Here is a 21,633-nt window from a genome sequence, read left to right on the forward strand (position 1 = left end):
AATATAAGAACACCCAAACGAAATTACAATAAAAGCTTCCCAGGCCAGCAGATTAGGGTCTAGGAATTTTTATTTTTTTTAATTTGTTTCCGCAACCGAAGAAGAAATGGTACTTTTCTCTATTATCTCTTCTGTTAAGTTAATATGTATTTGTATGTGCGTCGGTAGTAATTGTGGGAAATATAATGTAAATTAATGAGTTGGTTTTTGATTTGAGTGAAAAGGGGAAAGGAACAGGAAGCTTTGGTAAGAGAAGGAACAAGACTCACACACTGTGCGTGAGATGCGGTCGCAGGAGTTTCCACATCCAGAAGAGCCGATGCAGCGCTTGCGCTTATCCCGCTGCCCGTGTTAGAAAATGTACGTTTCATTTATTGTTGTTTAGTTTTTTAGTTGCTGTGGAATTGAGAACAGTTAAAAACTAATTTAAATTATGTTCTTATATCTTCATTTAACTTTTGGTAATCTATAATTAAAGGGCTGTGGCTATGGTATTTGCTGAGAAAGTGTAGGGAAAAACTAGTGTGTAATGTCATTGCCGCATATTACCCGTAACCCGAATGGAACTTAATTGTAATTAACTTTGATGATCAGGGGAGGCTAAGCACTAGGGAAAGACTAATTTCTCACATTCTCAATCATTTTGTTGTTTTCTACCTTGTTGTATGTGTAGACCATGAACTTTTCAGCTATCTTTAGAGATTTTAGCATTCCCATTTTGGAATTATATTTGCTGGAATCAATTCATTGAGTTTATATGCTAACCAAAGATTGTCGTGGTTGGTAATATTTCCTTTGTTATGCGACAGTCCTGTCTTTGAGCAAATTGTATATGCATTAGCATGATCTGTTATTTGGGCATGTCTGATATTAGGATGAATACTTTTCTTGTTTTTAATTTAATTTTCAGATAACTGGAGTGTGAAGGCCATCCGCCGAAAGACCACTGGAACCGGACGCATGAGGTACCTTCGTCATGTGCCACGCAGGTTCAAGAGTAACTTCAGAGAAGGTAACTTGATATTGTATTGGATTTTGCCATTCAGTTTTTGAGTGTCCTTTTGTTTTGAATTAGCGATGATTCGTTGTTTTTGTGTTGCGTTAGGTACTGAAGCAGCTCCAAGGAAGAAGAATGTGGCTGCATCTTCTTAAGCTTATGAAGGAAATGATAGTCTGTTTTATCTTGTTATTTGTATGTTTGCAAACAAGAATTTTGGTTCACAAAGTGTTACTTATTATCATTCGCAAGTTTTAAATATTGGAGAGTTATTATTTTTACTGAATTCATTTTTTAATCCTCTCTTTTATTATTCTAAGGTAAATCAATATCATAGATCCTTGTTTTTGATTTGTTAAGAGTTTCCAGCCTTGAATATGTAAATGACACATCTATTTGTTGGGTCTCTCCATAACACCGAGTCCCTTTTTCTTCAATAGCAAAGGAAAGGAAAAGTGAAGTCAGACGAAAATAAATGGTTTTTAGTTAACGGTGTTTGTGGTTTATGTTGCCCAAGGCTTGAGAGCTCTTGAATGGCAAGGCCTATTGCTCAAGACAATGCTTAGTTAAGTCAATCTATGCAATGGACCTTGAGAAATGAGAGGGAGTATTGTTAACTTGCAAGGTTTTGCTGTTAAGCAGATTTAAATATACACAGGCTGACGGTTTAGTAATGTTTGTCTCCCAGATTCTTAGGCCTCTGTTAGAAGTCATTTATGCAGATTCGATTCTTCATTCAGTTCCTCCAATTAGAATACCACAAGAACACGATAGCAAACCAAGGGGCAGTAACACTGAGCTGCTGATTGAAGAAATCCTGAATTAAAAAGCAAGTATCCGACGGTCTCATTTGATTCTATATTTCAGAGCACAGAAAGCATAAAAACTGAGGTCATGCAGCACCCACCTACACCCTTTTCGATTACAAATGGTTACATTTGGAGGTGGTGATTCTCATGTAATCAACTGTGGCCGTCATGTTCCGCCTTGTGGTTTCCCTTCTTTGACTAAGGCAAGGGAGTTGAAATCTTTTCAAGTCCTAAAAAATTATACACAATCTCAACTTGATTATTTAGTTTCCTGCAAAGGGCAGGAGGGAATAAAATGCCAGAAACTGAAAGTTAGATAAAGTATTGTCAGCCACAGGCGGCAAGAAAAGATAACCAAACCTACCAGAAGATCGACTGTGCATACTTTCCTCAGTGTTTGAGCCAGTAGTTCCGAAGCTGAGCCATGTGCAGTAGTATCTCATCACGACCTTGATTGGTAACACTGCTGGTCATTATCCACGGTGGAGCTGTCTGAAAGAAGCCTTGTATCAGCTCTTGAAAATCGTTCAGATTTTCTTCTGGTCTTTTGCCTCCATTCTTTTTCTTCTTCCGCTTGTCGCATTTGGTGAAGACTAATGTCATTGGAATCTGGGAAAAATTAAAAAAGAAAACATATTAAGGTTCATATGCATTCCCTGAAGATACAGTTTAAGCATTAATGGGCACCATGACTTTAGACATTTCTCTTCACCCTCCCCTCTCTTTTGCTAAAAGAGGATAAATATATATCAGGGAAAAAGAACCTATTCCCACTTGTTACAGAAGCCGTTCTGGAATACCACAAGTTTAACAACTACATAATCATCAGCAGGTTGATTGAAGAAAACATTTTACCTGATTCTGTCCCAGCCAACTAGCATATTCAAGATCAATAGGTTTTGCAGGAATGCTAGCATCTATGAGAAGGAATACTGAGACCAAAGTTGAGCGATTAAGGAAATAGTCTTTAGTGAATTTGTCCCAGTCGGTTCGAAGTTCCCGAGGAGCAGCTGCATACCTGATGCGGAAATGCAATAAAATCGAAAATGCACTCAACTATTTCATTGGAAAATAGAAGTGAAGTTCCAGAAAAGCTAGTTTCAGCTATACTGACTTTGGGATGAGCCTGTCCATTCCCTAGTGAACTTAAACAAATATATGTGTAATAACCCTGCTATTGCTATTGATGGTGCAAGAAAGTGAGCAACAACAAAGGATAAGATGCAGCAAGTCATAAGCATACATTATAGAGAGAGAGAGAGCTCGATTTTCTATTGTTCTTGAAAAACATGCAGAAACATAAACACATTAAACTACCATGCTTCTTGCAAGTTGAGATATCATTGGAAAACAAAAAAATCCAGCAAGTGGGAGAGAGAGGGGGCTAGATTTGGTGTAGTTTTTTGACAAATGAATGTGTGTGTAGGCATAAACACATAACAATCAAAAGTGCTTATAGAATCCAAAGTTATAATATTGTTGAAAAACAAGATAAGTCCAACTAGATTGATGAATTTGATAAAAGAACCTAAAATGATAAAAATCAATATCCACATCAGAAACTGATTTTGTTGCAAGAAATTAGAAAACAATGAACAGACAGTAATTTATAGTCTCCCGGTGTTTCATAACTAGAAAATAAGATTTTGAACTAAGTAACAGCACAGGCACAAGCAGAAAGAAACCAATTAATCCTAGCTCAAAATAAATGATGCAACCATAAAAAGTTTATAAATCATACCCATATCCAGGCAAATCCACCAAGTACCAACTATCATTTATCCGAAAATGATTGATGCATTGTGTTTTCCCTACAAAACAATGAAGGAAAAGGATGTTCAATTGAAGGTCTACCAACGGACTTAAAAAGCAGAACTGTAATTTAGATACTCCAATATCAGCGAAAGAGCAACAAAATTCAAATTAATTTTCACAACAGAGATAAGATTTTAGGAACACAAGCAATATTCCAGCAGTTTACGATTCTTGGCCTGAATTTTAAAGGCAGGTTAATGCATTTAAGGGTAATTGGTATAAATCGTATAAGTCTTAACATTTAATGCATACAACCAAGAACACAAATAGATGCTGAATCATCTGCTTCAAAGATTGAAGTCATCAACGGTATGATTGACACACAAAAGTCAGCTGGGAATTGTAACAATTTGATTAGCACTTGAAAGCACTAACTTTGGCCAAGGGGTTGAATTACTAATAACCATTACTTATCAAATGCATTCACTGTACTACAATACTGCATATGGAGACCAGAACATTACTTGCAACAAATGTAGTGAAGCAATGAAAAATAATAAGATTGATACCAGGTGTCTTAGATGTGAGAGCAAGCTTCTTCCTTCTAACAAGTGAATTAAGAAGCGAAGATTTGCCAACATTAGACCTGCCCACCAGCGCAAATTCAGGCAACCCATCAGAGGGGCAATCCTCAGTCCTAACACTACTCTTCACGAACTCAGCTTGTGCAACTTGAGCATCCCTTGCGTACTTACTCAACACTATGTTCGAACCCTTCAATATTCTCGTACTCAACGACGAATCATCGATTGAGACCTCTGTTTCCGGCGGGACAAATAGCTTTTCGAGTGATATTGCCACGTGGGGTTCTGGTTCTGGTTCTACCGCGTGGGATATGGGTATCGGTTCGGTTGTGGAGAGTGTGGATTTGAGCGCTGAGAAGTTGAGCCTGTGTTTTGGTAAGAGGGTGAAGTGTGAGCGGAGAGACAGGGGTGGCTTTACGAATATTGAAAAGTTGAGTCTTGGAAGTTGAGAAAAAAGCATTTTTCTGTGTGTGCGGTTTTCGATTACAAGAGATTTTGAGTGGCCATGTCTTCGCTGCTGCTGTGCTGTGACGAATGGGGAAAGACAGGATTGATTTTTTTTTTTTTTCTAAGAACGTACCCTTTTTTTTTTCACTGTTCAAAGTATCTTTAATATCTCTATTTTAGGATAATAACATATGGATACTTACATTTGTAAATTTTCTGAAATAGGGCATAGGTTTTCCATTTGTATAATTATAACCTCCAAATTTGTCCCAATAAACAATAAAACTCTTACTTTTCTTGAACAACAAATGGTTAAATTTCAGCTTTTCTAAAAATAACTATTTAAACTTCTTCCATCACTAGAAAAATTTACTCACTTAGATCGATATAAAGATAATATAATATATTAATTTAAATAGATTTTATAATTCATTAATCTTCGCTTAAATAGAGAGAATTCACTAATAAAAAAAATATAAATCTTCATTATTAAAACTTTTGATGTGTCCCCATAATGACTGTTTATTGATGAATTATGATGCGTTCCTATTTTTTTAGTGTGACTATTTCTTTCATTTGAGTTACCTAGGTTCAGGACCCATTTGATGTAAATTTAAAAATATTATAGTTCTTGAGACAAATCAATAGTCTAAGAACCTAAAGGTTATTACTCTTTCTTACTCGCTTAAATTCAACCCGGCCTTCTCCAACTGACCAGTCGCGTTGAGCCATCTCAGCACCACATTGTGGTTTCAAGTGGTACCGACCGTAACGTTATCATTCATCTGAACTTTCTCAGATTCACAGACAAATACCAAACTTTTTGTTTTCATGTGGTCGCTTCTTTGTCCTCGGCTGATCTCTCTAAAACCCTTGTTCGATCTCACTGTAAAATACCGTAAATTTAGCAACAGAATCTTCAATCCAGATCAGCCATGGCTCCTCCTGCTCAGGCACACCGATCTCCGTCACCGTCTCAACCGTCCGGGTAACTCTATCTTCTCCCATAACCTCAAATAATAGCCAAATAATTTTTTTTTCTTCAAAGAAAAACATCCTTAATCAAGTTGAATGCTAGGGCAGCTCTAAATCTAGTTGAATTTATTTTTTCAAATAATTATAGATAAGGGAATATCATGCTCAATGAAGTACATTTTAGTATTAATCAGTGTTTATTAGTTAAATTTTTTGATTTTGATATCAGCCATGTCGTTCTGATGTTAATGTGTATATGTAATATGTCGTTTTGGTTTTGGTTGTGTCTGCATGCGCTAATTGGACCCGTTGATTTACAGAAAAGGAGAAGTTTCGGATTTGAAATCACAGCTCCGACAGCTTGCTGGCAGTAGAGCTCCGGGAATTGATGATTCAAAGCGAGAGCTTTTCAAGAAGGTGATCTCATATATGACAATTGGCATTGACGTATCGGCGGTATTTGGTGAGATGGTGATGTGTTCGGCTACTTCAGATATTGTTCTGAAGAAAATGTGTTATCTCTATGTTGGTAATTACGCAAAAGTCAATCCTGATCTTGCGCTTTTGACGATCAATTTTCTTCAAAGAGATTGCAAGGACGAGGATCCAATGATCAGGGGGCTTGCATTGAGGAGTTTGTGTTCACTACGAGTGGCGAACCTTGTGGAGTATTTGGTGGGTCCTTTGGGATTGGGGTTGAAGGATAATAATAGTTATGTGAGGACAGTGGCTGTCATTGGGGTTTTGAAATTGTATCATATATCAGCTCCAACTTGTATTGATGCAGATTTTCCTCCAACACTAAAGCATTTGATGCTTAATGACCCCGATCCTCAGGTGTGAGCAATTTGATTTCTTTATGTGAAGGCTTAATGCTATGGTTGATTGTTTCATCTCTAATTTGCATATTTCTGATGAGAATTAATGGATTTAAACAGATAGTGCTTGAATTAAGTTTGTGATATTTGTTAACTAAGATAAAGTATCTTTAAGCACACGTTAATGAAAAATAAAATCTAAACTAATCCAATTCCCATCAACTAAAAGAAGCAACGTGTAAAATAAGGCTGAGTGTGAGCTGCAACATCCATTCCCATGGTTGTTTGCCCTGAACTTAGTTGAGGGTGGAGGGAGATGTGAACTGAACAGTAATTGGTATTGTAGTTCATCTGCAAAAACATAAATTTATTTGTTCCAGATTCAAAATTCAATTCTTCAAATATCACTTGACATACATATGATCTGTTATGCTATTACCTTTTGGATACTACTCCCATCACCTCATAAAGCATGATTGCATTGCAATTAAACCAAATTGGACACAACAGGTGATACTGGAAATGTTTATTAGTTGATTCACATTTTATTATTTCATCAGGTTGTTGCAAACTGTTTGTCTGCCCTACAAGAGATTTGGAGCTTAGAAGCAAGCACCTCTGAGGAAGCTTCCAGAGAGAGAGAAGCTTTGATCAGCAAGCCAGTTATATACTACCTTTTGAATCGGTATGCTATATAAGTTTAGTTCAGAATGTTATGTTTTGAGATAATTTTTCAGTTATAGAAATAACTGTAGTAGAGTCATATGAGGTAAATATTTTGTCGTTTTCTTTTTAAGTTAGTTCTATGCTTGAGACTTGGACAAGAATTGATTATATGTAGCAAAATGGTTTTTTTTGTCACCCCTAGCGTCTTGAAACTTGAAGTGCATGCTTGGTATGGCTTATCTAAAAGCCAAAAATGTTTATCTAATCCCAAAGCTCTTTTCAAAATTTATTATAGGACTTGTAAGCACTTATGGAATTTTAGATAGTTGCTCTAGTTCGGCTTCCCTAAGTCTAGAAATTTATCCTCTTAACAAATATGATTGTCATGATGTTTAAGTAAAATCAATTTGATTAAACTTTGAATTGATTTTCCTTCTTGATGGATGTGCAGGAAATCAATATTGTGAAGCATTATTATGACCTTTTTGGAACGTATAATGTGGTGGTTTTTAATGCATCAAAATCTTGTTAGAGCTTTTAAAAGTATTATCAGTGCTTACATGTTGTTCTGTGAAAGCAATTTCTCAGTTTTATGTCATTTCTTTCTTTGCAGGATTAAGGAATTCAGTGAATGGGCTCAATGTCTTGTGCTTGAGTTGGTTGCTAAATATGTACCGTTAGACAGCAATGAGATATTTGACATCATGAATCTCCTTGAAGATAGACTTCAACATGCAAATGGTGCTGTTGTTTTAGCCACCATCAAAGTTTTTCTTCATTTGACCTTATCCATGACCGATGTTCATCAGCAGGTGCTTGTTTATGCTTTTCCCTCAAATTTTGGTTATACACACATACACACACAATCGCAAATTCTTGTACACAACCTTTGATCCGCCATTTTAGTTGAACATTAGTTTAGTTTGCACGTACTTTCTTCATCCTAGCTAACTTTGCTCGTCATTGTTAATGAGGCACTCGTTCTTGTTAATCTGGAAGGCTGTCATAATTTAGCCTCTGAAATTGTGATTTATTAATCTAGTCATTATCTTAGAACATGATGTCAGGACAAGTAAGCTTGAGTCTAACATGATCATGCTTTGCACTTATGTTAATCATGTTTGCTCCCTGTTATCTTAGATTGATCTTATGTCAAATCATATTTATGTGAGTGGCATTTTACTTGTTCAAACTCTCTTCAGGTTTACGAACGCATCAAAGCTCCTTTGCTAACCTTAGTGAGTTCTGGAAGTCCGGAGCAATCTTATGCAGTTTTAAGCCACCTGCATATTTTGGTGATGCGTGCACCCTTTATATTTGCCTCAGACTACAAACACTTTTATTGCCAGTATAATGAACCTTCTTATGTCAAGAAGCTGAAGCTTGAAATGTTGACTGCAGTTGCAAATGAGAGCAATACATATGAAATTGGTAAGCAAACATATATTTGTTTAATCTTTTAGGCTTCTTTAGGGAAAAGTTGGCATGGAAACTTGACATTCTTCCTTCAATAATGGCAAATTCATTATTTGATTGGGCGAATCTCAGTAACGGAATTATGCGAATATGCTGCGAATGTCGATATCCCTATTGCAAGAGAGTCTATTAGGGCTGTTGGAAAAATAGCTCTGCAGCAGTATGATGTGAATGCTATTGTTGATAGGCTTCTTCAGTTTCTGGAAATGGAAAAGGACTATGTGACTGCTGAAGCTCTGGTAGATAATTATTTTTGTTCCATATTTTTCTTTACTTTTCTTTTTTACATCATATTTTCCATTTCTTATACATGCTTAAATAGTATGGCTAGTTTAAAAAAATAAATAAATAGTATGGTTAAGTACTATCTATTATCAACCATATTGATACAAGTTTCATGCATTCTGTGCAGGTGCTTGTAAAAGATTTACTTAGAAAATATCCACAGTGGAGTCATGATTGCATTGCAGTTGTTGGGAGTATCAGCAGCCAAAATGTTCAGGAACCCAAGGCGAAGGCAGCTCTTATATGGATGTTGGGGGAATATTCTCAGGATATGCAAGATGCTCCTTACATTTTAGAAAGTTTAACCGAAAATTGGGAAGAAGAGCCTTCAGCAGAGGTAATAACATTTCAGTATGCAAGATGCAAGACCCCTTTCTTAAATGTTGGTTTTGACTTAAATTGGTTAGTTTATTTTAGGGGCTTTCATTTCTTTGTCAAGAGGTTGTAGCTTCCCCCTGAACCCACCCCACTTTCTCTCTTTTTAATGAAAAATTAGGCATACAGTAAATAAAGGGGACAATCTATTGTACTTGTGGCTAAATTGGCTCCTGTGCTTAGGTTTAGTCTATTTTCTATTTGTTAGTCATATCGTTCCTTGCATCTCAATCCATTTTCACTTTCATCCTACAAAGTCAATATGTTTCAGTTTTGTATGTTTTTAGTAGTCAAGAATGTGTTGTATACTTTTGAAGCCAATTTACTTAATGCTAAGGGCAATTTTCATTGGTTATTGGTCTTGCATCTACAGAGGCTGCTGAGTTTTGCTCTTTTTGTTGCTCCTCTATGATTCTGTAGGGGTGCTTGAACAGCGAACAGTTTCCCTACCATAGGCCTGCATTCTTTGATAACTGAAAAATGAAAAAGAGATTCCATCTTTAATCAGAATTGTCTTAGTATGAATATACTAAAAAGATAAGACTAAAATTTTGCTGCTCTGTTGGAAGTTGAATTTAACATCAGCATTATTGGCTAATATATACATTATTTATATGTTAATTGGACAGGTTCGTTTACATCTTCTCACGGCTGTAATGAAGTGTTTTTTCAAGAGGCCACCTGAGACTCAGAAAGTCTTGGGAGCTGCTTTGGCTGCTGGTCTGGCTGATTTTCACCAGGTGGTTTTTTACGGGTTTTTTCCCCCTTTTTCTTTTCCTCAAGTTGTTAAACTTTAAATTAGCTTATTCAAGTAATTGAAGGTGCTTGTGTGAGAAATATCTATTAAACTAGTTGACTGCAGGATGTTCATGATAGGGCCTTATTCTACCATAGGCTTTTGCAATATAATGTATCTGTAGCAGAGCGAGTTGTGAACCCTCCAAAGCAAGCTGTTTCAGTCTTTGCTGATACTCAGAGCAGTGAAATCAAAGATCGCATATTTGATGAATTTAACAGTCTATCTGTTGTGTACCAGAAGGTAACTACAATGTCTAAAATTGGATTCCACCATTAATGATTTAATGAGTTAAATTAGCTCAATGATTATTTGAAGGCTTGATACTGGTCTTAAAATTTTCTCATTTTGAAATGGGTATTCTCTAGTAACTGTATATTTTCTAGTGGCCATATTTGGGTTGTTTACTGATACTGGTATGCAATTGCAGCCGTCTTACATGTTCACAGATAAGGACTATCGTGGTCCATTTGAGTTTTCGGATGAGTTGGGAAATTTATCTATTGCAGCTGAATCAGCAGATAATGTTGTTCCAGCTCAGGGAGTTGAGGCAAATGACAAGGATCTGCTTTTAAGTACCTCAGAGAAGGAAGAAATCAGGGGTGCCACATTTAATGTCTCTGGATATAGTGCTCCTTTATATGATAGTTCAGCTGCAAGCGTGCAATCAGAATTGGCAATCATAAGCTCCACATCAGCAGGCAGTGCTCCTTCATCTAGTCTAGCCATTGATGATCTTCTTGGTCTAGGTCTATCAGCAGCTCCTGCACCTGAACCTGCTTCGGTACCTCCTTCATTGAAGCTTAATTCCAAAGCTATTCTGGATCCAGGCACTTTCCAGCAGAAATGGCGTCAGTTGCCAATATCTTTGTCACAGGTTTATTTGCCTTTTTTGACATTAATTTTATTTTAATAAATGGCGAACCTTTTTATCACTTATGCCCAGCTCTTTTTCCTAGTTCTTTTTAGTTTATTTTGAAATTGGCTTTTGTAGTAGCAGGAGTCTTCTTTTTGGTATATTTTTAGCCTACAACACCATTTGACAGACTCTGATTTGTAGTTTGTTCATTTCTCACTAATGCTTATTAAAAGCTGTAATCATTTAAAAGAAGCATGAATTAATTCCATTACCCCTGTTTTCGAACTTTTGGTGAGAAGCTGTAGGTAAACTACACCCTTCAAACACAAAATCCTTATCATTCTCTAGTCTGTGTGAGCAGAAGGAATGCTTGTCTTTATGTTCATATTAGGAGTAGGGACCCATTACTGTGATAGTTCCTGTTAATAATGGAGTCCCCCTCGAAACTTATGAGGGAGAGCAGCGTAATTACATTCATATGTACTGTATATAGCGTATTACCAGTAAAAACATTTTAATCGCATTTCTGATAGGTGACATTTTGGCTCTGTTGCAGGAATTTTCTTTAAGCCCTCAAGGAGTTGCAGCATTGACGACACCTCAAGCCCTCCTCTGGCACATGCAAGGCCATTCCATCCACTGCATTGCTTCTGGTGGCCACTCTCCTAACTTCAAGTTCTTCTTCTTTGCACAAAAAGCAGAAGAATCATCAAATTTTCTTGTAGAGTGTATAATCAACACATCATCAGCCAAAGCACAAGTAAAGATTAAAGCCGATGATCAAAGTACATCTCAGGCCTTCTCAGATGTGTTCCAATCAGCCTTGTCCAAGTTCAGTGTGTGATATATTAAGCATCCCTGTGGTGTTGAGTTATTTTCTCACTTCCAAGCATGAGTATAATTCGAGATTTATTTCCCCCATTTGAAAAAAAAATAACGAAATTCCCCTTCTCTGAGGAAGAAAGAAAATTTCAGAAGAAAAGCCGACAAACCAAAATTTTTTGGGTTAGCAGTAGTTAGTGTATCATATGAAAGCGAGAGTTGCTTTTGGTTTTTGGTTCATTGGTATGGTTGTTTTCATAAAACTGCCAAGGGCTGCAACTTGCATTATAAGATCCCACATTGCATGGAATTCTGCAATTGTGAAGCTAGGAATGTATCTTACATTATATGAAACTTTGAAAGAATAGTGAGTGAGTTGTATTTGTATTGGGTAGGGTTGCTTTCTGGATTTTTCACTTTTCAATTCTTATTTTTGCTCTTGGCAGGCATGATTGTATACCGGAAACTCGGAATATTTTGTTTTGTCTTGTGACTACTGTTGATAGTTGATGGCTATAGAGTCAAAATCGAGATTGTTTTACTTATATAAGCTTTTTAGTATCTCAAAAGATAAACGTTGATGCAATCTTATATATTCATCAAACATCAAGTCATCAACGTAGGCATACATTTCTAAAAGATATTTGTAGGACTGGTGGTGGATCTATTTGAAATAAGTTAATATTATTTTAATTAAATAAATATATTTTTTTAAAAATAGTAGTTAAAATATATTTTTTTTCTTTAATAAAAAATAATAAAATATAAATTGAAGAGAAAAAAATAACTTTATAAAATTGAAGAGAAAGAGTTATTTTTTATTTGAAAAATCTTAATTAGAGTGTTTTTTGAAGTGTTAAATGCAAGTATGACTCTTTAAATAAATAATAAAATTTTATTTGAAAAGTTTTTTAGAGGTGCTGTGAAATTGAGAGGAGTTCTTGATTTTTTATTAGAAAGTTATCTCCACATCATATCTAACCATCTCAAAATTTTGATATGTTTTTTGCACTACTTTCGTTTCTAACTTGTATTAAGCAACTGTTTTGATGCTAGGAATTTAAATAGAATGATCATTTTACTCTTTAATGAATTAAAATATCATTTTATTTTTCAAAATTTATAAAAAAAATTATAATTATAAGAATACTTTTGAATTTAATGAAACAAATAAATCTGAAAATAAAAAATGTTAATTTTTATAATTATAATTTTTAAATAATAATTATTGTATTTATAATTTTTTTATTATTCAAAGTTAGTTTAGACTATTATTATTTTGATGATTAATTAAACAATGAAAATTGTGATTGTATGACTGATAAAAAAGGAAAAGAAAAAAAATTGAAATGAGTATCACATGTTTTTAGATCAAAAGGACTAAAAAAATCAATAATATTTTATCAATTAATTAAATGGTACACATACACCCAATCTTTTTAATATTTATCAATTAATTAAATGGTAATTATAATTTTTTAAAATTTTAAATGGTCTTTTAATTCATTTAAGAGTAAAATTGTTATTTTATTTAAATTATTAGTGTCAAGATGGTTGATTGATATAAGTTTAAAAATACAAATGATATAAAGAACATGTTAAAATTTTATGGTGATTAAATATACATGCGACAAAATAGAGATGACGTAAAGATAGTTTTTTTTTTCTATTATTTAATTAACTGATTTCTTTTTGGTGACTCTTTTTAAATAATAATAATATTAACAAAAATAAGTCTGTTGTTTTATTTCAGAAAAATTTTAATTTTGTTTGTCAAGTTTTACATCATAAAAGACAAAAATTAAAGAATTTTGAGTCTACTGTGCCGGCTAGGCGGCTACACCATAGAAGGACTTAATTTATTAATAAAATCTGGAGAACGGTGACGTTTAAGACGTTTGGAAGTTGTTAAAACCCAGAGAAGCTTGAAAGGGCGAGAGGACGAAAATGGCATTAGCATGCCGCGTTTTATCTGTAGCAAAGAGTAGCAGGTATCTGCTGATGCCTCTTAGATTTGATCGTTTGCTCTGTAACACTAACACTAACAGTACCAGTGTATCGTCTTCTAATCCCCTGATTTCGCGGTTACTTCAAGTTCCAGTCTCACACATCAAAACAACGCTTGATTCAGTGGACATCTTTGCCTTCAATAGTTCCCAATTTTCCTGGGATGCCCTCATCACCAGCCTCCAATCTTCGTCTCCTAAAAAAGCTCAATTGGTATTCCCAGCCCTTGGGCCTTCCTTTTTCCTTTTTAATAGTTATTATAGTGAAGATAATGAAAATTTTATTTGATTTTTGCTCTCAGTTTAAAATTTTTAGCCAATATCATATTGAACGGAAATAAAAATCTTAAATTATTTCGCTGAAGTTGACTTGTGTTCGAAATTTTATGATTTGAGTCCACTTTTGGGCTAGTAATATTTTATGCTGCTCATATTTGTTCAATTTTTTTGTCTTGTCAGGTTTTAGAATGGAGATTAGATAAAATGTTGAAGGGGAACGAGTCGTGTCTTGATGAATACGCCTGTTTGATAGCTCTCTCTGGGAAGGTTCAGAATGTACCATTTGCTATGCATGTGTTTACTTCGATGGAGGCTCAAGGGATTAAGCCAGATTCTGCTGTTTTCAATTCCCTTATATGTGCTTGCTTGTGCTCAGGTGATGTTGTGACAGCCCTTAGCTTATTTGAGATAATGGTGAGTTCAGAGGAGTATAAACCTAATTCCAAAACTTATGACGCCTTTATATCGGGATTTTCTAGCTTGGGAAATGTTGATGCTATGAACAAATGGTATGCAGCCAACACTGCTGCTGGGTTTTCTGTGAATGTTCAAACATATGAATCTTTAATTCATGGTTCTCTTAAAGCAGGGGATTTCGACAGTGTTGATAGATTTTATGAAGAAATGATGTCATTGGGAATTATTCCCAGTATACCCATATTGGAGAAAGTGCTCGAAGGCCTATGTGCCCGTAGAAAATTAGATCAGGTTAAAAGTTTCTTGAAATTTTTGCTGGGTGGGGGGTGGAAGATCAATGAAAATATGGCTCAGAAACTTGTAAAATGTTATTGTGAACTTGGGAGAGTGGATGAATTGGAGGAGCAACTTGAAACTTTAACGAAGTGTAATCAATCTCCTGAAGTGCTGCTTCACTTTTTTAGTGGGATTATAAGGTTGTACGCATTGTCGGATAGACTAGATGACGTGGAATACTCTGTGGGGAGGATGGGGAAACAGGGGTTATCATTCAAATCTGCCGAGGATGTTGAGATGGTAATCTGTTCCTATTTCCGGTGTGAAGCATATGATAGACTGGACTTGTTTTTGGATCATATTAAGGGTTCTTATAAGCTCAGAAGAGCGACTTATGATTTTTTGGTTGCTGGATACAGGAGAGCTGGTTTATCTGAAAAGTTGGATTCCGTGATAAATGAAATGAAATTCACAGAATATATGTAGCATGTCTTTGATGGAGAAGCGAGCAAGTTGGCTGTAATCTTCACGATCTTTTGAGTTTTGTCTTCTTAAAAATGGCAGCACTGGCTGAATGTAGACTAAAACATCATTTACTGTTCGGCAATGAAAGTATTAAGTGCTGACACTTTTCTTTTGCGGCCAAGAATTTTACAACTTCGAGAATTGGCAGTTCTGGATATTAAGGTTAAAAGCAAATATTTGAGTAATGTTTTATCACCTGCTACTGAAGAACTAATACAACAACAGGTCGTCACTCTTGCCGCACAAATACAAGACCCAAATCTATATAAATGTCAATATCTTCCCCCTCAATAACAGTTGAATAATGAATACTGATGAGAATGCATATGAGCAGCAATTTGTAAATAAGATTGCAAGCCAATGAATCAGCAGCATTCATCTAGAAATTTAACTGAACAAGGACCGCAGCTCTAATAAAGTCTCACTGTGTGAAGAATAGTTCATTCAGTAGTCTCATTATGTTTATTCACTCTGAAAGCAATGCGTGTACGAGTAGTTCTCATGATCCCCCATGGCCTTTTTGTTCCATTGAAGGTAGAAAATATATAATCCATTGCTTCCAAGAAGCATCCTCTTGTTGCTCGATCCATGACAGAAGACAGCTATCCGACAGGTAGAAGGTGTTGGAGGAGTTGATACAGCACTGGTGCGTACTGAAAATTTTCAGCTTGAACAAGCGGCCATAGACCTCCTTCCAGTATAAAGGCCGGTAAGAAATCACTTTTTACATCTTCCATAACTTGAGAAGAACTTTTCAGCAGCAAAACTCGTGCAAGGGAAAAAAGTTAGCAAATTCAAAGGTCCAAAGAGGAGCCCATCAATCCCAACTTTAGTAGCAGCAACAAAACGAAGAGAATTCGGTTGCATTAGAAGTCTTTTCCTTATAAATCGGTCCAAACCTTCATGCCTGTAAATCATTAGTAAGAACTGGATTGCTAACGAGAGAGACAGTATTTGACGAAAAGTATGCACGAACTTCTGTTTTGTCCCCTCTTTCTCTTTGATACTCACAGAGATCCTAACAATAAAACATAGAACTAATTTGGCTCCGGAGCTTCACCGCAGCTGATCTCCAAAACTTCTGAAGTGTTTAGAATAGCACATAATCATCTAATGAGGCTAATAACAAGAGCAGCCTCATCTGCAAGTGAGAAGCTGCCCATTCAAGCCCTTACGAGATATGCTTCCGGCAACTTTGATGTTATTGACCAAATACCAGTGAAACAACAGGAAATTTTGGTATCTAACCATTCATGAGCCCCATAACTAAATCAGTTACGTGCACCCAAGAAAGTACCACAGTTTACATGATTGAGGCAAAATTGCCATAGTGATATAGGATGGCACGCTCTGTACTATCATCAGCTTCTAGACTGGGGCCTCATTTCACTGAGATAATTCTCCATCTCTCGGGAGAGGAATCCGAAGCTTTCCTCAGGATTCATTAGTTAGAGAAGATTATCAAGTTGTGTACAAAATCTAAGAAGTGAACGGACGAATATAAGAATCACTTACCAGAAGTGCCCAACTGGTCCAACAAATCGAAACCCGAAGAAGCTTGTCCTAGCCACTCGTTTCCACTCGATCATTAGTTCTTGGTTTCCATCCTTCCTGTCCTTAAGAGGATTTGTCATTCTATCAAAGGACCATAAGCTAATTAGCAGTGAAGTGCGAAATCATATAGCAGGAGAACCATGATGCTCAAGAAGATGAAGCATAAACAACTCATGATTCAAAGATATCATATAATACTCTAGAGAAAAGTTTCCTTAAATGTTGTATTAAAAAAAAGAGCTATTCCAGTTAGGGATAGCAAAGGGCACTACCCGCAGCCGGTTTGCTATTACCAAACTCAAACCCGCACAAAATTTAAATTATTAAATTCACCCGCAATCTACAGTGGGTTTTAATTTTTTTAAGAAAACCCACCCGCTGCGAGTATTGACAATTACCAAACCCGTAATAGTATCTGACAGATTTTTTTACGAGTTTGTACATTTAAAATTATAAATGTTTAATATATAAATATACAATAATAGTCTCAAATTTCATATAACATACTTAATTTTTAATTTAGCCAATGTAAATAAAAAATTAAAATTTCAATATCAATCCAACACAAATTCTCAAATTTAAGTATAAAATACACAAATCCATTAAAAAAAACCACAAACTAGTATCTAAACATAACAATTATATTTCGTATTATCATTCAACACAAGTTCTGAGAGAAGATCTTCATTTCATTCACCATCATTAGCATCCATCCAACATGATGCCTACAATAATGATTAAAATTAATATTTTCCAAAGAATAATACTTTTTAAATATTAATTCAAAAAAATTATAATATTGAAATAATTCACGCATTAAGTTAAAGAAAAATAGTCCATACAAAAACACTTTGGTTATTTGACACTTTGCATAATTGCATTATTTTGTTTATATAGTTTTTAGATTTAAATATTTTTTCAATTAAAATTAAATTAAAAATATTTAAAAAACATTATGGGTCTAACAGATATCTATGCGGGTGTTCACTGGATATTGGACTAACACCAAACTCACCCACATCCAAGTGCGAGTTTTAATTTGTAATACCAAATCTACCCACAACTCGCAAAATTATCCACAGCGGGTGGGTTCTGGTAGGCGAATTTGCGGGCACAATTGCCATCCCTAACTAGAACTGGAAATTCCAGTTCTAATTTGAATTCTAAAACAAGCATTCCACATAAAATGCCCTGCTTTGATATTTATAACCAATTGCGGTGACTAGAGTAGAAATGCTAAAATATCAAAGATTGATATTTTAAAAAATCAAGATATTGTAAACGCCATTGCTGTTCTTTCAAAAGCATTTACGAATTATCATCACATCAGTCAACCATATTAATATTTCCAAAGTTCATACCATTAATCATTTCTCCAATTCAAAAGGGTTCAACTGTGGCCGCCGGTTGGCTCAACCGGTCAGCGGTAGCACCGTTTGGGTAATACAAATGTTCTAAGGTTCAAATTCTCGCCCATTTGAGGGGGCATGTACTTAATTTCCAATAACAGTATGCTTCAAATATTTAAACCAAAATGGTTCGGTGCACATTTCTTTAAAACGTACTATCATATTTACACTGGTGATCACATCACATGACCACAACTTACTTCAAGCAGTTTTAAAGGTTCTGAAGAATCTTGATTTCTTGAAAAGGGTACCAACTATCAAGAAAGAAATTATTTTACCTGATTTTCAAGATGATTCTGGGCAGCAAAATGAGTGATTGACTGAGCATTTACATCACAAAGACCCCAAAGCAAACCCGAGCTTATCATTTGTGTCTTCACAGGATGTACGTCCATACAATTATGATGACATTTCCTCAACTTCAACATTTTATATTTTCTCAATATTATAAACTACAAGGAAGAGAAGAGAGAAGAGAGAAGAGAAAAAAGAAAAAAAGAAAAGAATTGTTGAAGCAGGTGTTATGGGGGGGTGTTCTTTTCTTCTGCTTTCTTTTTCTTGTTTTGAGTTTTAACTAATGCATGGCAGGTGTGAGCATCCAAATTGGAAGCTTAATGGGTTTTAGGCGGCTGTTTCAGACTCTGGATTGGTCGATTTAGGCATGGACGGCTATCAATACACATGGGAGAGGTCTCGGGGCACGGTTGACTGGGTGGAGGAGCGTTTGGACAGAGCTTTGGCTTCCAGTGCTTGGATTTCCCTTTTCCCGAAAGCTAGAGTGTTGAGCTTGGAGGCTATGTGTTCAGATCACCTGCCAATTTTTTTGGACCCATTCCTGCAAACTCATTATCCTAGGCTTAAGCGGTTCAGATTTGAGAATGTTTGGCTTCGTGAGCAGAATTGTGTGGAGGTTGTTACAAAGAGTTGGGAGTTAGCTACTTGGCTTTCAATTCAATCTAAACTTTCTTTTTGTGGGTTTGAGCTTATGCGTTGGGGTAGTCATCTTTCTTGTGATTTTATTAAGTGGCTGGCACCTTGTAAGCAAAAAATGGGGTCTCTTCGGGGGTGTCGAGATCAAATGAGTTTGGCTGAATTTGTGGAAACAAGGAAGCGGTACAATGAATTGTTGCACAACCATGAGGTGTTTTGGAAACAAAGGTCAAAGTCACTGTGGTTGAAGGAAGGGGACATGAACTTTTGGTATTTTCATTCCACTGCTTTTACAAGGAACGAAAGAATATGATTAGGCGACTACGGAACAACTCCGGTCAGTGGTGCACTAATTCGGCTGAGGTAGATTCATTACTTGTGGAGTATTTCTCAAATTTGTACCACTCAGAAGGAAATGCTAGTGAGGATATCTTGGCCTGTGTTGCTACTAAGATCACGGCTGAACAAAACCAGGAGTTGCGGGAGCCATTCATGGCTACTGATGTTCGAGATGCGCTCTTTAGTATGCACCCCGATAAATCCCCAGGGCTGGATGGAATGAACCCTGCATTCTTTCAGAAGTTTTGGCACATTGTTGGAGGTGACGTGACTGCTGCGTGCTTGAGCTTCATTGATACATGTGAGTTTCTTGTTGGATTAAATGCTACTGCTATAGCTTTGATTCCAAAAAACTCTTAGCCCAAGTATTTAACAGATTTACAACCAATGACTTTGTCTAATATTCTTTACAAGATTGTGGCTAAGATGTTAGCTAATCGCATTAAAGGTGTTCTTAACTCGATTATTTCTGAAAATCAAAGTGCTTTTGTAGCTGGGAGAGCTATTACTGATAACATCCTAATCTCGGCAGAGATTATGCATTATTTAAAGCGGAAGAGGCAAGGGAAGACAGGGATTGCAGCATTAAAAATTGACATGTCCAAGGCATATGATATGATTGAGTGGAGTTTCTTAAGGACTATGATGTTGAAGTTGGGATTTGCTAAGAGATGGGTTGAGTTAATCCTTTTGTGTGTGTCTACTGGTACTTATAAGGTTCTCTGAGGCAATGAGGAAGTGAGTCATGTTGTCCCTAGTAGGGGTTTGAGGCAGGGAGATCCTTTGTCTCTATATTTGTTCATCATTTGTGCGGAAGGTTTGAGTTCATTACTTCGAAAACACGAAAGGGCAGGTTTGGTTCATGGAGTTCGGGTGGTTAGGGGAGCTCCGATAATGAATCATCTCTTTTTTGCGGATGACTGTTTTTTTTTTTTTAAGGCAAATGCACAAGAGGCTCGGATAATAAAACAGTCATTGGCTATCTATGGGGTAGCCTCGGGTCAAGTGGTGAATTATAATAAATCATCGATCTCCTTTAGTGCAAATGTTAGTGTTGCCTCGACTCAGTAAGTGTGCGATATTCTGGAGGTAGCAGTTACAAGCAATCATGGCTCTTACCTTGGCCTGCCATCTTCTATTGGTTAAAACAAGAATGAGGCTTTTCCGCTTCATCTGTGACAAGGTTTGGCGACGTCTACGAGGCTGGAATCAGAAGCTATTATTTAGAGCGAGGAAAGAAATTTTATTGAAAACAGTTGCACAGGCAATGCCTAACTATGCAATGAACTTATATCTCTTTCCTTTGGAGCTTTGTCGAGAGCTGGAGCGCATGATGAATTCATTTTGGTGGGGTAATAATTGAAATGGTAGCAGAGGTATAAATTGGATGCGGTGGGAGAAATTATGTAAACCTAAAGTTTATGGTGGTATTGGCTTTAAGCAGTTACACTATTTTAACATTGTGATGCTTGGAAAGCAAGGCTGGAGGCTTCTATCTAATCCCGATAGTTTGGTGGCGCACATTCTTAAAGCTAGATACTACCCGTTGTCCTCTTTTGGTAAAGCTACTGTGGGAAACAATCCTAACTATGCTTAGTGGTCTATTATGGCAGCACATACAATGATTATCCAAGGTAGCCGCATTCAAATCGGTAATGGACATCAGACCACGATTGGGGGCTCTCTTTGGCTTCCAGATCTAGATCATGGTTATGTTACTACTCCCTTGCCTGATGTTATAGTCGATGCTCCAGTAAGCAACCTCATGACACCAGGGCAACGCAACTGGGATTTGGACATGTTGGTTGATATTTTTAATGATAGAGATCAAGCTCTTATTACCCAAATTCCTTTGAGCAGCAGAAGAGATAATGATGCCTGGTACTGGTCTGCTAATTCTGGAGGTTTATTTACTGTTCGTAGTTGTTACAAGATTTTAGCTTATCTATCTGAGCCTCCTTCTAGCAATGTTTGGCAAAAAGATTGGAAACTTAAAGTCCCTGCTAAAGTTAAGCATTTTATTTGGCGTGCGGTGGTTAATGTCTTGCCCACTGCGGATAATTTACGGCGTTGTCAAGTTGAGGTACCATCTGTCTGTCCCATTTGTAACGCATATGATGAAATTGTTGCCCATTGTCTTGTGAATTGCTCATTTGCTAAATCATGCTGGCTTTTGTCTCCAATTGGATATGTGGGGGGCTGTGAGAATTTTATGGATTGGTTGGAGGGTATCT

The 21,633-nt window shown here is 36.2% G+C and overlaps 4 protein-coding genes across 4 annotated transcripts; 3 read left to right on the top strand and 1 right to left on the bottom strand.

The window, feature by feature from the left end:
- LOC18054533 (60S ribosomal protein L37-3) lies at positions 1-1,283 on the top strand. Its single transcript, XM_006450556.2, has 4 exons — positions 1-109; positions 225-360; positions 911-1,012; positions 1,106-1,283. Exons 1-4 carry the CDS (start codon positions 107-109, stop codon positions 1,150-1,152), a joined length of 288 nt encoding a protein of 95 aa, XP_006450619.1. The 5' UTR covers positions 1-106; the 3' UTR covers positions 1,153-1,283.
- Positions 1,284-1,910: 627 nt separating this feature from the next.
- On the bottom strand, positions 1,911-4,712 carry LOC18054535 (GTP-binding protein At2g22870). The gene is made up of 5 exons (XM_006450555.2): positions 4,131-4,712; positions 3,548-3,617; positions 2,662-2,824; positions 2,171-2,415; positions 1,911-2,036 (listed from the first exon to the last, which is right to left on the bottom strand). Exons 1-4 carry the CDS (start codon positions 4,603-4,605, stop codon positions 2,197-2,199), a joined length of 927 nt encoding a protein of 308 aa, XP_006450618.1. The 5' UTR covers positions 4,606-4,712; the 3' UTR covers positions 1,911-2,036; positions 2,171-2,196.
- Positions 4,713-5,329: 617 nt separating this feature from the next.
- LOC18054534 (beta-adaptin-like protein A) lies at positions 5,330-12,147 on the top strand. The gene is made up of 11 exons (XM_006450557.2): positions 5,330-5,580; positions 5,888-6,404; positions 6,946-7,070; positions 7,665-7,863; positions 8,254-8,482; positions 8,600-8,766; positions 8,940-9,149; positions 9,817-9,927; positions 10,050-10,226; positions 10,414-10,860; positions 11,399-12,147. Exons 1-11 carry the CDS (start codon positions 5,528-5,530, stop codon positions 11,684-11,686), a joined length of 2,523 nt encoding a protein of 840 aa, XP_006450620.1. The 5' UTR covers positions 5,330-5,527; the 3' UTR covers positions 11,687-12,147.
- Positions 12,148-13,574: 1,427 nt separating this feature from the next.
- On the top strand, positions 13,575-15,288 carry LOC18054890 (pentatricopeptide repeat-containing protein At2g48000). The gene is made up of 2 exons (XM_006450558.2): positions 13,575-13,884; positions 14,130-15,288. The coding sequence occupies exons 1-2, from the start codon at positions 13,612-13,614 to the stop codon at positions 15,126-15,128; spliced, it is 1,272 nt and encodes a 423-aa protein (XP_006450621.1). The 5' UTR covers positions 13,575-13,611; the 3' UTR covers positions 15,129-15,288.
- The last annotated feature ends 6,345 nt before the right edge of the window (positions 15,289-21,633 follow it).

This window comes from Citrus clementina, unplaced genomic scaffold (genome assembly GCF_000493195.1).
Source record: "Citrus clementina cultivar Clemenules unplaced genomic scaffold, Citrus_clementina_v1.0 scaffold_1, whole genome shotgun sequence".
Taxonomy (NCBI): Eukaryota; Viridiplantae; Streptophyta; class Magnoliopsida; order Sapindales; family Rutaceae; genus Citrus; species Citrus x clementina.

Coding starts and splice junctions, on each gene's coding strand:
- LOC18054533 (XM_006450556.2), top strand. Junction 361..910: donor CGCTGCCCGTGTTAGAAAAT/GTACGTTTCATT, acceptor TTTAATTTTCAG/ATAACTGGAGTGTGAAGGCC. Junction 1,013..1,105: donor CAAGAGTAACTTCAGAGAAG/GTAACTTGATAT, acceptor GTGTTGCGTTAG/GTACTGAAGCAGCTCCAAGG.
- LOC18054535 (XM_006450555.2), bottom strand. CDS start 4,605: ATGCTTTTTTCTCAACTTCCAAGACTCAACTTTTCAATATTCGTAAAG. Junction 2,825..3,547: donor GTGGATTTGCCTGGATATGG/GTATGATTTATA, acceptor TTTCCGCATCAG/GTATGCAGCTGCTCCTCGGG. Junction 2,416..2,661: donor GTTGGCTGGGACAGAATCAG/GTAAAATGTTTT, acceptor AATTTTTCCCAG/ATTCCAATGACATTAGTCTT.
- LOC18054534 (XM_006450557.2), top strand. CDS start 5,528: ATGGCTCCTCCTGCTCAGGCACACCGATCTCCGTCACCGTCTCAACCG. Junction 8,483..8,599: donor GAGCAATACATATGAAATTG/GTAAGCAAACAT, acceptor GGCGAATCTCAG/TAACGGAATTATGCGAATAT. Junction 10,227..10,413: donor TATCTGTTGTGTACCAGAAG/GTAACTACAATG, acceptor ATGCAATTGCAG/CCGTCTTACATGTTCACAGA.
- LOC18054890 (XM_006450558.2), top strand. CDS start 13,612: ATGGCATTAGCATGCCGCGTTTTATCTGTAGCAAAGAGTAGCAGGTAT. Junction 13,885..14,129: donor CTCCTAAAAAAGCTCAATTG/GTATTCCCAGCC, acceptor TTGTCTTGTCAG/GTTTTAGAATGGAGATTAGA.